Source organism: Coturnix japonica, chromosome 13 (assembly GCF_054131305.1).
Source record: "Coturnix japonica strain WE chromosome 13, WE-NBRP24, whole genome shotgun sequence".
NCBI lineage: Eukaryota > Metazoa > Chordata > Aves > Galliformes > Phasianidae > Coturnix > Coturnix japonica.
In genome coordinates this window covers 19,321,335-19,336,878 of record NC_140675.1, presented here as the reverse complement: position 1 = coordinate 19,336,878, position 15,544 = coordinate 19,321,335, and the positions used below count along the sequence as shown (strand labels likewise).

General features: G+C 43.4%; 1 protein-coding gene across 16 annotated transcripts in view; it reads right to left on the bottom strand.

The window, feature by feature from the left end:
- Nucleotides 1-15,544, bottom strand: part of DNAAF8 (dynein axonemal assembly factor 8) — a 58,011-nt gene that overhangs the window by 30,722 nt on the left and 11,745 nt on the right. For 15 of the 16 annotated variants that reach the window (XM_015877415.3, XM_015877416.3, XM_015877419.3 and 12 more), the window contains exons 11-12: nt 9,454-9,630; nt 7,042-7,206 (exon numbers count right to left, since the gene is read on the bottom strand). In XM_015877415.3, the coding sequence (XP_015732901.2) occupies nt 7,042-7,206; nt 9,454-9,630 (342 nt within the window). The remainder of the gene's footprint in view (nt 1-7,041; nt 7,207-9,453; nt 9,631-15,544) is intronic. The other variant, XM_085514319.1, reaches the window with a different exon arrangement.

The window sequence follows — 15,544 nt, the reverse complement described above, 5'->3', positions numbered from 1 at the left end:
TCAGTGTTCCACAAAGAGAGATGGGGCAGGCAGGAGAACTGCATCAGTTTCACCTTGGGGCTGGTTCATCTGTTTTATGCCTCCAACAATATTACAGGAGTTGTAGAGCTTCTGTGCAGACACAGCAGTTCACAAAGCCCCCCCCCAGCCTTGCTGATGCATCATCTGAGTGCTGACCTGTCTCTTGGCGGGGAGGATACTCCCTCCCTGTGCACACTGCAGAACAGTAAGGAGGCAGCCCAGCATCAAATACTTACCCAGAAATGCCTTTTCTGTAAGACTCTGCAAAATGTTCAGCTAATCTTATATCTGACAGTGCAGGCATTACACCAGGGAGAAAAGGTACCCTACACTCAGCCAGCAACAGCTACAGGAGCCCCCAGGATACTCTGACTCAGGTTTTGACATGCTTCAAAGCCCCAAATCACTTCACCATCACCACCTCCAAATGTAGTAAATGGGGTTTCTTACAGCACTGACACCCTCTCCATACGTACTGCTGCTATCAGAAAGAGCAAGAATGGAGGGGTCTGCAACTTCCCATTATGGGTATTCTTCATTATGGTCCAAAATTATCCTTCTCTGAGGGGAGGAAGGACAAGTCCTGATTCCTCCTCCCTTATAGCAGTAGGGAAATATATCAATTTGTATCACAGCTAGGATTGAACACATCGTTCTTTGAAGAACATTAAGAAGAGCCCCAGAGCCACTGCTTCCTTTCAGACAGCATTACCAAGATGAAGCCAGACAGTTATGGGAAGGAAATCCACAGCAAAACACTGAGTAGAAACAAGAATGAGCACATTTCAGAGAAGACCGGAGCTGTGCACAGCAAAAGCATGAATCTTTAATTGTCATACAGAAGTATGACCAAATCCAATACCTCTTCTTCTTGCTTACAGTGTATTCTGTTCTCATTTCTGAGAACAAAGAAATAGCTTTTGCTGTCAGATGACCTAAGAGAGTTTTTCAAGTTGCACTGAGTTTTCTAGACTGCATCCCAGCCACAGCAGGAAAACAGGAACTGTAGGAAGGATTTATGTACTCCACCATCCCATCTCCTTGCACTGAGGCAGCACCTAAATCCCTCTCAGAACGATGCTGCATCCTCCACTACCTCCAAAGTCAGATCCAGTGCAGGAAACAGGCAAGCACTGCAGGAAGGTGCCAGGCAATGGAAAGGCTGAGGACAAGGTGGGCTGATAAGGAGTTTGTCATTGAAAATGTGCAGTTCTGGTGACTGCGTTGCAGGCAATGTGAAGATGCATCTCACTTCCTCTTGCCTCCCTTCTGAATAAACAAAGAGATGTCTTAAACATGGAAAAGGATGAGAGAGTCATTTCTAGCTCTTCTGCCCGTCACATGCAGTACTAATGGCTAAGCACATTAGTCTGATGGTTCTTTTAAACTGCTGTCTTCTGCAATAATTGGTAATGGACACAATTTAAATATGAGCTTCCAAACTTCAGGAAAAGTGAATATAAGGGTTTATTCTTCCTCAAACTTTGACTTTCATGATGTATCAACTCAGAGAGACGTCATTGAAGCCCTTTCTCCATCCAAAAGGTGAAGGCTCTCTAATTACAAATACCAGTGACAAACTATCAGGGCTCAGCTAGCCCCAGGATGTCAACTTCCCCACTTCTGCCTCATGAAGCCCTTGAGATACAGCTGTGTAGCTCAGGATTCAATTATATAAATGCATATAGAAGAGGCCCCAGGATGTCTCACCCACAGGTGACTCATCTCCACATGGACTCATCAGCCAAATGACGTGCGAGATGTACGTAAGTGCTCTCACCAAAGCTATTGAGATGACTTTATCAGGCTGCACAACAGATTCATGGTGCCTGAGACAAAAGCTGGACCCTCGTACCAATTCAGGTCAAGATCAGACACAAGCAAAGTTTGGAAAACAAAGGACAAGATGAACAGATCTCCTGTTTGACCACTCCAACCTGGACAAGCTGTAGGTCTAAGGGGCAAACATGTGCCATGTTGCAAGTCTCAATATAAATAACAGCTGTACTTTATCTACAGGTTGTGCTGTATGGAGAGGAGCAGAAGAAAAAGATTACTTCCACCTGTCATGTTTCCATGTCTGTTTTTCCTCCACCTTCTCCTCTAGAATGTTCTGGTCCCATTGGAAAGGTTTAGTTTGGAAAGAGCTTCCTCATTTCTAGGCAAAAGTGAAGAACCCAAAACGTTTCTTTGCATGACCTGGCTGCTTCTGCTGAGGCATCTCAGTCTGTCAGATCGTTTTCCACTCTTGCTTCGAATGCTGCGCAAGCATCATTTCTGCTGCATCTCCTGGGAGAGTTGTTACTGTCTCTGAAGCTTCACATCAAGCTGCTTCCCTCTTCCCATGCAATTTAGAGAGCTGAAGCATCCCAGGCAAGGATTTAACCTGAGTGCCTGAATTAGAAGGGTCACCCTATGCACACTGTCACCATCAGTAGACCAGGAATACTGCTTCAAAATGCCCTTCCCTCTGTCTTCAAAGAGTAACATTCCCACAACCACATTAGGTGCCTTCAGTGCACAAAGCAACAAGTGATGAACCCACACCCACTTTTCCATAGCAAGAAACAGTGATTTGCAATCAACCACATAGCACAAGAAGGACAGCAAGAAATGAAGCAAACTGTTCCAGGTTCAGAACAGACTGAAGAAAGCCACCAGAACAAGTGGCTAAGAACAAGACTTCAGCTTACACTCTAACAAAGTGCTTAAATGTAATTACAATTACTACTATCAATTGCTTGTAAAGCCACACACAGGTTGCTGGTACATGAGCAGACAGCAGTTCTACCTGACTCTTTCCTCCTCTCTTACCCATTTGTTTCCTCTGCTCCTCAGGACTTGTGCTTCACATTAAGTAATCTGGGCATTCACTGCTTGCTTTTCCAACAGCTGGTATTGAGCGCTTGGATCACCACCCCAAAAAATACATAAATAAAAATAAAACCCGTAATCACAGGCCTTGAACAAAGTCTTCAAACCTACGATGTTAAAAATACGACACCAAGTTTCCAGGACTGAACTCACACTGGTTGTATTTTAATGATGCTGGGGAACATTCTCAGTTGGTAGCACTTGGTAAAGCTTCAGGGCACTCATTGGGGTTGGCTGCTGCCCTGCTGACAATCTGGTTCATTGTGCCTTGCTCAGGGAAGGCAGCCTTTCTATTTAACTGCAAGACATCTATTAAGCAGCTGTGATACGTTGTGGTCACAGTAATACAGCTCTGGAAACCGGGGTGGTACAAAGCATTTGAGCATAGAAAGAGAATGTGGCCTTTCAATTGATTTCCACTTTCCAATGGCATCAAGGCCAAGATCCACCTCCAGGAAGTGCCATCTATCTTGCTGTTCAACTTCTAATGATATATAATTCCCCTAATAGGGGATTTGCATAAAAGCCCAGTTTTAAATGATGCTTTACAAGTATACAGCAGATTTATCTTTTACAAGTACATCAGCTTGCTTTATTGCACTTCCTTGCACTTGAAAGCTACAGCGACTGCAAATCAACCATATTAAGCCTCCTTTTCCTTCACTGAAGTGGGATAAACCTTTAGGCAAATTGCTAAGTGCACTGCTAAGCTCCTAAGCTTTCCTGGCATCGATTCTCACATTGTAATAGCAATCTCAATCAGGTTTGGGGATTACTGTTATTTTCAGAACTAAACTTCGTCATGAAGCAGAACTGCAAGTCTTCACCACTACCTGGAACTGCATCTCATTCCCAGGAACACTGGGAAAAGATTTTGAAGTCAAAGCTGATATTATCATGGAAACATAGAACAGTCCTTCAAAAGGCATAGAAATCAGGCAACATTCACAGATTCTTTGGAAACACAGAAAGTTTAAAACCTCAGCTAAGCCAAAGTAGCTCAACACAGGGGGATAAACTTCTACTGGACATGGTGAGGAAAAAAAATGCCAAGTTAAAGTATTTGTATAGCATACCCAAAGATCCAGTGATGGAGATCATCCAAACCACCAGAGCCATCAAGTGATGGAAGCGTGCAGGGAAGCAGCAGCTTGCTGCTGTGCGTGGTTCTGCTGTGCCTAACTGGGAATGCTGAGCAGATTCTTAGAAAGCATTCTTTGCATAAATATAATTCCCATCATGGTTGCCTGCAAACACAACTCGATGTGCATGCAGAAATCACAAGAGATGAGTGCATAAGCATTTGTTCTAACAACGCAAGAAACCAAAACTGTGCAGGAATAAAAACAAGGAAAACAAACACACATCATCCAGAACAACACATGGAGAATAAAAACCTTGCAGAAACCCTCTGAAACAAGAATGGACTCCACTGTAATTGAATAAACCAAAAGCTGACCTTCTAAAAACAGCTTTTTCTCTGATAAACCATTAGTAAATTCATAATTATATGAAAGATGCACTCAGGGTGTTCAGTCATGTCAGGTTTAGGCATCATCAGTGAGGAAAGCTGCAAAAAGTGAAAGCTTGCCCTCTCCATACAAACAGATCCTCAGGCTTGTAGGCTAGCAACCCAATGCCTGCTGTAAAATATCACTGTGTCCTGAAGGAAATCTATGGACAGTTGTCACTTTGCTGCAATCTATGAGATACGGAGACACAAAGATGGACATTTCTTTCCTAGCATCAAGTGGGGGAAATGTCTGCATCTCATTCATTGTGTGGTCTGTACATGTCCATCTCCAGCACTAAAAATGGACTCTGCATGTTGGAAGCATTAGGATATCAATTTGTCACAAGGCTGTTGGTTAAAATTGGCACTACTTGATACATCTTCCTACTTAATCTAAAAAACATCACTAAAATTTGCCTGCATTCTTTTAGTCAGTATTTGTATCTAGAATGCTTGGGTACTCTTATTTGTCTTGACCGTTCATATCTGGGAGGTAAACCCAGTAACAGATTCTTGCTGTGCCCATAGGAAACAACTACAACAAGAACCAGTAAAGTGTCACAACAGAAGACTTTTGTTAGCCAGTTCAACCATCAAAATAATCTACATTAACCCTACAGCACAGGACTGATGACCTGAGCAAGGAAAGTAAAATCTGCCATGTTTTTCCCCAACAACAGCTCATGGGGAGACAGAACGAGTTGCTGTTGTTTTCTGTTTGTCTTTGCTGTAGCTGACATTTCTGAAAGACTTTTGTTGTTCCTATCAACTCAAATCTCTGTTGGGGAAAGAGCAGCAGCTTTACAAATGCCTCAAGAAAGCAAAACTGACAAAAGCCATTGTTATCACAATGACATCCAGTGGAGCTTCTAATGAGAGAGAACCTCATTTGCACATAGCCTTGCTTTGAGCAACACCATTCGAATGAGCGGCATGTTCACCTCTCCCCATACCAGCTGAACTCAACAGCACTGCCCATGACTGTAAATAGGGCAGTAAAACAGCATTTACAGATTATACATGGACTGGAAACTCCACATGGCTCATTCTGCCAACCAACAATCTAATATTACCCAGCTCCAACCAAATGCTCAGAGCAACCTGAGCTCACAGCTTCAGAAGTTCATTCAAACACTTGGCACAGGATCCATATTTTGAGCATCCCCAGTACTGAACAATTCTGATGCTTTGGCCAACTCCCCATCTGAAATTAGAGAGCAACAAGGCAGACAGACAGAAGGCAGGTCAGCCTCTGTTCCTCCATTTTCTTTGTTTCACAGAATACTTCTTGAATTCAGTCACCTTAGATAGCAGCCAACACCAAGCCCTTGTCCAGTCCAGAGTGATGCTCTCTCTCATTAACCCTGCAGCTTTCGCCAACAGATGGATGAACATCGACAGCAAAGTTGCTTATTTTTTTGAGGTTGTTTTTTTCAGTAGTATTTTAATTATGACATTTGTTGCCAGCATCAATCATTTACTTGTGTGAGCACTGGAACCACAGCTGTCAGACTCCAGGCTTTATGATACATCATGGGAAATTCAATCTTTACTGCTCATGGGCAAACAGTTGTGAGCAAAGAATGCTTGCTGCAGCTGAGCAAGGGAAGCTTAAGCATGTTTTTCAAACATGTTAATACCTCTTATTCCATTTAAGAATTATGCAATGGTAGGAACAGAAAATACAGACTTGGTTTGCCAAAGCTACAAGGGATGCTTTGAGTGAGCTGGGAGATACTCGCATACACAACAAAGCACGTGGCCAGCATCTCAGCTAAATTTATTCCATAACAGGAATGTTATTCATGCAAGGATCACTGTTCATCAAATACGCCTGGGATATCTTCCATTGGTGCAGACATCTACACCTATGTCATATCAGGCAGTACCCAACAAGCAGCATTCAAAGAGCAAAACAAAACAGATGCATCAAGATGCTCAGAGATTCAGTTTAGTTCAATTCAGCTCCATTGAAAAACAGAACCAATTACTTAGGGCCCAGAGTCGCTACCTCAGAGCTCCCCCATTTTAAGGGCACAAGCCCATATTGTGCCTTATGTTACAGTACGCCACCTACACGTGCTACATTTCAGCTTGTGTGCTAGACCATTCAGCTTGGTGTGCAACACAGACACTGTAGTCTAGCAGGACAGAAGGAACAGGATCTCAGATCCTCTCTCTGAGCTTTGACTCCTGGGAGTTGAATAGCAAGACAATATTCCCTCTCATAAGTCACACTTTTCATGTGGTTAAAAGAAATAACAGCACAAAGCATAATACATGACAAAGCTGGGTCTCCTCTGGACCCAGGCAAATCTCTGCACTGTGAGGTCACAGCCACCAAAAACACATTAACAGTTAACGAGCAGCAGAAACAAAACCAGAGCTGGTTTCTCATCAGCACAAAAATCAACATAACCGAGGACAGCTTGAGCTGGCAATTAGCTGCAAGCAGTCCTTCAGTTCCCACAGTACTCGGCTCTGTTCTAATTTAAAGCAGCACTTACCCTTTTCTATCCTGGCTCACTCAGATTCGAGCTTAAATTGGCATACCCAAGGCTGGTTCTTAGTGAAAAGTAGAAGTAACAGCCTATGGCAGTTCTGTTTGACTAGCACATTTAAATGCTGCTTACTTTAATCTTCTTTAACTTTTCTTTAATCAGCATCAAGTCCTGGGCTGGAGATTCATCCGTTGGCATGAGACAAGCAGACAGGGCCAATTTATCCTCTTGCTGGTTCTGCTGTAGACCTATTGCCTGAAATGGAGCTTTGGGTCCTTTCATTTTCACAGGAGGCACCTGTAAAACCATTTGAACAGGGTTTTATTTTTCTCAGATGGCTGCATTTAGAGGCCAAAGATAACCCCCTTATCTTGCTCTGTTGCTTTTGAGTAGAGCCACATAAGGTATAATAACCCAGGGAGCACTCTCACTTGATTAGTGGATTAGCTGAAGTTTAGCCAACAGGAAAATCAATAACAACAAATTAAATAGGAATAACATGCAGGCTTTGCTAAGTCAAAGGATTTATTTCATCACTGAGGACTCCCATAACTCACACACTCTGACTTCTACCAGTTTCACTATGGGAAAGGAAGAAACATTTCCTCCCAAGCTTAGAAAGAACAGAGGACAGAGTTCCTGTCAACACTGCCCACTCCTGCCACAGTGGTGCTGTGTGCTGCCTTTATTCACTGTAATGAGATCATACAATCTTAATTAAAAATATATATATAAATCAACACTAAGCAATTACATCATTCTGATGTAGTGCAGGCTTTAGAACAAGCCTTCATCACTCATATAAGTGATTACTAGTAGTCAAAGCCTTATCAGTCCCTATCTGGTGAATCCACATAGTAGTTAGACTCAAAGCAATTCCTTTTTGATGGATTTTCTCACATGCCTCTCACAAAGGAGTACATCCCATCTCCCACTATACATATGTATCCCCCTTGTTTGGGATTCAAAAGGGACTTCTGCCAATCCCAAGATGGCATCTTCTACAGATACTGGTTTAGTGCCAGAGACAAGACTTCAGGAGGATGGATAACTCACTGGCTCATAACGCTGCCTAAAGTAGAGTGGAATACATGAGAAACTGGGCTGAAAGGAGACAAGAGATGAATGAGACTGCCTGGGGAGGCATCATAGAGCTGCAAAGCCTTTCAAAATATGTTCTTAACACAGGGCAGCATTTTCAAACTGCTGCATCGGTCAGTGACAGCACTGATCATAGCGCTACTGAGTCCTTGACTGCTTCAAACACTGGTTTTACATAGGAATTTCCATAGCAATTCTGCTACTGGGGCACGTTTATGTTTGGAAGACCATGTTCTGCACTGTTAGAAATCAGGAGATCTTCAAGAAAACCAGTAAAGATATGTCCATTTACACATGCCAGGAAACCAGCAAGACAGTGGAATCACACAGATGGAGATGAGAATTGGGTCTAAAATGCTTGAACTTCTCTTTCATTAAAGAAAGAATCTGCATTTCTCGTTGCTATCCAACAGCTGTTTGGGAACCTCATATGCTACATTTCTATATAATCAATTTGTGGCTTTTATCCCAGTTTGTACGAGGCAAAGTCCATTATAACACTTGACCCTACAGTCCCAGCAGAGCAGCACTGAGCCCTGGAGGCTGAGATACCCTTCTATGTTGGAGAGAGCTGCCGCAAGTCAGAGCTCAGGATTTATATGTGGGAGTAAATGGAGGAAAGCTCACACTTCAGCTGCTCGTGAGCTTACTATTTTCTGAATGGAAGATTCAGAAACTGGGGCTGCTCAAGTGTCAATTTTCATTAGTATTGAACTAACATCACTGAATGTTAGCAAAGTTTTAATGGAAGCGTGAACATCATTAACAATTAACAGTATTTAAGTGGAGTTTAAGTGACTTTAAAGCCTTATTAATGCTGTCCACTCAGGGTGAAATTTACCTTGAGTGCATGAATTGATATACCAATGTCTTTAACCAGGGAAAAGAATGAGGCCAACAACCAAGGAGGGATGGGGGAAGGAAAAGAAGATTTGATTTCTTCCTTCCCTTAGGAGAAAAGAGTAACAACAGATTAATAGGAGAAGGGAGGGAAAGGGGTTTTCGTTGGAAGGAAAAAGGTGCAAACCAAGGGACAATTAAGACGGAATAGAGAGTCACTTATTTATAGCTCCCTTGACTTTCAGGAAGGATCTGTTCTTAATTCATAGCTGTGAGAAAAGCAAAAGGAAAGTAATGATTGTTTTGATGAGGACAAGAATTAGTCCTCTGCTTTCACTGGGTACTTCGGATTATTTCGAGTTAAGCTCAACTCATTGCTTTTTAATCTTACTTCCAGTGCCGTGTTCTTTGTAAGATATAGGCATGACCCAGCCAGACTTTGGTTTAGTTATTTGAAGGCAAGTTAGGACATAATTTCCCCTTTGCTCGGCTGTTTTGCAGCTGTTGGAAAAAGGTAATTTCAAGAATCTATTCATTTCAGGGAGAAGCACGTCCTTTATCACACAGCAGCTTCTTTTGTGCACTGTCACTGCATGTACTCACCAGAGATAGAAGCCATGTCACAAGGGCACGGGAGGTGTCAGCTGCTCTCAGTGCAGTGTTGCGCATCTGCCCACTGTTCTCATCTGTGGGTACCCGGCCACAACTCAGCAGCCAAACTACATCTCTCACACTGCCCAGTCCAGGCAACCCGTCAACAACTGGCAAATAAGAGGTATCCTGTAAAACAATAACAGGAAAATGAATATAATTTGGATTACTGGAACCGTATTCATTATCCCTGATGAATTATACTCACTGCCAGCACAGAAGGAGCAATTAATACCTGATAAGCATTTATCAGAGAGGAAGCAGAAGCCATAGAAGGTGGGTTGGTACACCAGGGTCACCTTCTGGGACACCCCAGACTTTCTTGGAGAGCTGTTACCTGGGTCTTCATTCAGTCTTGAACTGCTTGTTAAATAGAAGACCAGGTGATCACAGCCTGATATAGTTTGATCAAGTTTATTTTAGTCCTTAAGATTCAAAACAATCATGATAGAATGATAGAAGCATCAAAGCTTTCCATTGTTTTCTGCCTCATCTAAGTGCCTCATTCACAGATGATGTCACATTTAGCTGAACTCATTTCTTTTCCCTACTTAAGCACTGATACCTGCCTATTCAGGATGCAGATCCCTCTCCTTTGGGACCTATTCTTCAGCAAACAACCTCAAGCTGGAGTTGTGAGATTATAGTTTATGGGATCTCCTTCAGCAGCAGCTGCTGCTGTAATGGTCAGCTGATTTGCTATTTCTACCTTTACTCTGCTGCCCTCCTGTAAATTAGGAAGCTAGTCTCAAAATCAGAAATAATTTCCAGTATACACAAGAGCATCACTCCTCAACAGTCATGATCCTTTAATAAGGACCCTAAGGGCCTCCCCAAGGCACCCTGTGAGCATTCATTCTCCCAGTATGGCAGGTATTCATTTACAAAGAGCTGGAGCTGTTTATGGTGTAAGTGTTTCTTAGCTACTTGTTACAGCATCACACCAAGGCTTTGCTCCCCACTGTCAGGTCAGCAAAGCGCAGTGTGACCACGTTTCCCATGTACGTCAATACAATCAGCCGACAGACTAAACTGCTAATTGAGGTGAGCAAAATTCATCTGAACTGACCTACCACAGCATGAGACCAGCAAGTACCTCCTTATGTGAGCTTAGCATGGAGAGCAGATGGGTGCTGAGGAGCAGCTGGGCAGTTACATTCACAGATGCTCCAAGGAGCCCTTAACGAGGTGCCTGCCCACAGCCCTACACCAAATTAACCTTCATCTGATTCACCTGAGTTCGCTTTGGGAGCAAAATAAGCTGAACAAAAACCTGGAAGGGAGCTCATTCTACCCAACTGCAGGCAGGAACTGCTGAAGTCACTGACATTAATGCTTTCTTAGTGTGGCTTCCCTCAGCATTGGCCAAGTAGACCCATCACCCTTGTCTACCTATGAAGAGAGTCCGGTTTCTCTACACACTACACCAGCTTTTGTGACAGCATTAGATTATAAAAAGATAAAAATGACTCAAATCCTGAGCTATTTCTGGCTGCTCTGGCTAGAATCATGCTGTCAATCACACACAGCCTTGCAGCTGATGGTACTCAAGTACCAGCAATTACCACAGAGTAAATAAGATAACGTTCCCCATTTCCAAAGCGCTCGCTATTGTATTATTGCAATTGCAGTTCACCACATTGCTGCTTACAACCCTCCAGCTTGATTTCCCAAACACCCCTCCATGCTCCGTTCTGGCCATCCTCCTCCACCTTAATATGAGAACAGTGCAGGAAGCAACACAAGCCACACTGCAGCCAAACAACAGCATGTGTTATATGTGTCATAACTTCACATAAACATAATCCCCTCCCTCCCCCCCTGAAAAAAACACACCAAAAAGAAGAGTGAAATGAGTTGCAGGATACCCCAGGGATGCCCATACCTTGCAGCACGCTGCTACAATAGTGCTGGAGATACACACATGGAGGCACAGCCCCAGAATAAACTACAGCATTAAAACAAACCCCCAAAAGACAGAATCTGAAGGGATCTGCACAGTCAATCATCTAACAAGTGCTATTTTACCTCTATCTTTCTTTAAACTGGAGCAGTTTATGACCACAGCAAGCTGAAGCTGAGTCGAGGCAAGTTTGTCAGCCAAGATTAATGCCATTTAGTTTCTAATAAAACAGCTCTAATTGGTTAAATGATGCTTTCGTTGATGGGTTTTGAAAAGACCAGTTGGCGCTGCTTTTTCTATGCCTGCATAGCGGATTGTCCTAAAGGTGGGAAACATTATCAGAGCTGTTAGAGGGTGGAATGACAGAGGGGCAGCTCAGGCTTTGCTGCCGGCAAACTTTACAGAGTCTATTTTGCTTTCAGAGCTAAAGGAAACTTTGGCATTTCCCAATACAATCTAAGCTGATGCTGGTGCTGAAGGAAGATATCACATTCCAAAGGTACTCCATACTATACTGAGAAGACCCTACAGCAGCGAGAGCTAAATCAAAGCACCCCCTGCATGTAAAACATTAAGTTACGCTTACAAAATCTCCTCCTTCTTCACTGGAGGAGGTGAATGAGGGGGAAGGGGAGGAATAGGAGGAATTACTCTCATTGGCTGCAGCCTTAATCAAAATAATTGTTTTCAGCCATGTCTAAATTTATCCTCCTATGTCACCCTCAGCCCAGCTTGGATCGCAGATCTCAGAGGCAATCCCTGATGAATGGCAAATTACTGACTGCAGAAATCTTCTGCCAAAGGATACATCTGCGGTGTGTTTGTAAATGTGAACTGATTTCTGGGTACTTCAGCAGCTCCAGCTAATTGCTCTCATGAAAATCCTCTGCTCTGACACTGAAATTGCTCTAGCATTGCGTGTTCCTGCTTTGCGGTGGGCAGAGCTCACAATACAAAGCACAAGCACGCTGATTATGTGGTCACCTATTTCCCATAGAGTTAATGTAGGACAGTAGATAGTTAGGATGCACTCCACATTCCCCCCCCCATCCCTAAACCAAAGCAGATAACCCTGTTTCATTCACAGTGTCTAAAAGATCCTGCATTCAATGAAGACATATTGGAAATATCATGTGTTTGTTCACATTCATCCTGTGGGGAAGGAAAAACGAAGGCAACACCATCTGCTCATATATCTGAAATTCCACACCTAGTTGTGGAATAAACCCTGAACACATTCAAAGAGCTGCTTTATGGCTGCAAAGTGGAAGCAGTGGATAAGAATGAGGAAAGCATTTGCATTTCCTGTATACAACTGGCAGAACATGCTGTAATTATGAAGGCAACGTTTAATAACGAAAAGGAGAGTGTGATTGATGTCAGTGGTCTGGATGGCCTTGCTGTTAATGCAGTTCTGTACTAGATTCACTCTATATGGCACAAATGGCTTCTGAATATCAGCAATACAGTAAGATGTTGTGTGTAAAACAGCAGCTTCTTTACTTGCTGGATGTGGGGAAGGCACCTGACCAAGGCTCAGCTCCTCAGGTAAACAAACACTCTGAGAATTGCTCTAAAACTTAAATCAAAGTCGCACTGAATCCCATTGATGTTGTTTGCTTTCTGAGACACAACCATTAAAAATGAGCATTGCCTTTTCCACAACGGGTGGTTACATTAAAGGTTACTATAAAGGGACTCAGCCTCGCTGTGCTGCTGTTTCAAAGCACATGGAACAAAAAGCTCCTGCTCTACTGAGTTCCTGCTCCTGGTTAACAAACAGCAGCTGGAATAAATAGGAAGCTCAATTACAGACCTCATGTGAGAGCAGCACTGGGAATTAGGAACTTGTGCTTTACTGCTGGCTCTGGGATGGATTATTTCTCTATGAAACTGCAGGGTGTAACATTCCCTTATCCTCTTTGCTCTCTAGTTGCATTAATCACCCAAAGCCTGTAACTTGCTTGGAAAAGAAATGGCACAAAATTATCTAGAAACCTTCAAACCTTAGTTCTGTCCTTCCTTCTTTGTTCTGCAGTCCATGCACCAAGGACATATAGGCTCTGTGATCCCACATCCAGCTGCAGAACACAATATACCTGCAACTCTTTGGGCCTGTTTACTGCCCTGTGATTAACATGGGTTATCTGTGATTTGGGAGCTGCTGAGTGCTTACAGCCTCTGCTGAATCTGGTAGGAACTCCAGGTGCTTTGCATGGAGCTGGGCAGAGCTTTTGGTTTTGGAGTAAAAAGAACTGCAGGATTCTCTCCTCTTGGTAATTCCAGATAAAGCCTTGAATCCCTTTCAACATCCCTGCCACTAAGAGTAACGTTACTGTAATTATTGCTGTAATAACGTGTTTACAAGCCATGACTGGGCTTATCCCTCAGTGTAAGGCTGCAGTCCAATCCAAATGGTAACACTAAACAAGAATGCACAAGAAAAACTGGGATTACATTTAAACCACAAGGCTTATTTAACAACAGCGTTGTAGCCATATCAGCCACTCCTGCACAGCCACTTAGAGAAGCAGAGGGTTGGATTCAGCCCCTGTCAGCTACAAAGATCATCACAGATCTCATCAGTGAGATTAGACTGGCAGTTCTGAGTTCCAAGACGTGCATGGCAGAAAGCACTGCCCTAAATACATAAATGTGACTGTGATGTGGCCTCGTGGCAGCTTCCCCTCCTGCCAGCACACACAGGACCCGTCAAAGAGCGAGACCTGAAATAGACACAGAGGTGCAGCAGTATCTCTCTCCTCCTGCCCTCTTATAATGAAAAAGAGATATTAGCTCATGGCCATTTTATTTCATTGCCTTCTCTTTAGGTTTAACCTGAAGCATTCTGCTAATGTAAATAGGAGTGTTTAGGACCTCTACTGGCAGCAGGTTCACTCACCTAATTGTGGAGACTATTCTTTATACTTAGATTAACCTCTGCCTTAAGCAACAAGAATGAATCTGTCAAAAACATCCATAAGCATATCCAATAATAAGCCTGAACTCATTGTGATCATCTCCAAGATGCACCAGGGGATATAAAGGACTGAATATTTCACACTTTCTGGAGCCACTTCAAACTCACAAGAGAGAAACAGCACTACAAAAAGTCTCTTATTTGGAAAGACTCGACTGCCAATCCATTCCCATCCATTCATAACTGGAAAATGCAACAGACAAAGGTGGGAGCTTGTGCAAAACAGGCTGGGTCTGCTGGAAATTTAAATGGAAAACGTGGCATTTTGGTGGTCCTGCTGTGTTCAGCACAGGAGGAAGAGCTTCCTGGTTCTGAGCCTAAATGCAGCTGTGAGGCTTGAGAAAGCAGGCACGACGTTATTAAAGCAGGGTTAGCATATGCTACTTTGACTGCTCTGGTTATATGTACAGAAATGGTGTCAGCAGGATGTAAAGTTCCTAACTTGCCTTCAAGTGTATTCTGACGGTGCCAAAGCACACACCTGCAAACATCAATTACTCTGAGAAACCAAAGAGCAAGCAAGCACGCCACCCATCTAAAGGAACTTGTTCACAACAAAGGCTTCTACAGCCAGAATTCTCCGCTTTGCCTGTTAAGGTAAATCTATGGGATGCATCTGTGTCACTGTGGGCCATGGCAGAGGGTGCAGCAGCCTCAGCTCCTCTAGTTTGCTAACTACAACCACAGAGAGCATAAACCAGCTGAGCTTACCCTTAGCAGAAAGCACCATGCCAGCAAATCCTCCCTTTTCTTACCCCAGTACTATGTGGGAAGATGCAGAGGAGGCCAGGAACGCAGGCTCAGTGCCAGGTAGCAGTTGCCTCTGCTAGAAAAACATTTCCTGAGGAACTTCCACCCGATCCCAAATGTTTTGTGCTGGACTGGTGGCACAAACAGGAATTTTGGCCTCCTTCTTCTGCGAGCTAAAATTAACTCCATCATCTCTAATTGCTTCAGTTTATTTTTAAGCCTTTCTTGAGTTGAGACAGCAGGTTCATTAAGTAGAAAAGATTTGAGTCTTGCTCCAGGAGCTCATTAAATACATCGCTGTGTGAAAAGGGAGGAATTCAGGGGCCATCTGCTGGCTGCCTGGCACATCACTGCTGGCCACAACCCCAGAGTCAGACCAAGGCTGAGAAGACTGGAGTGAAGAAGCCAAA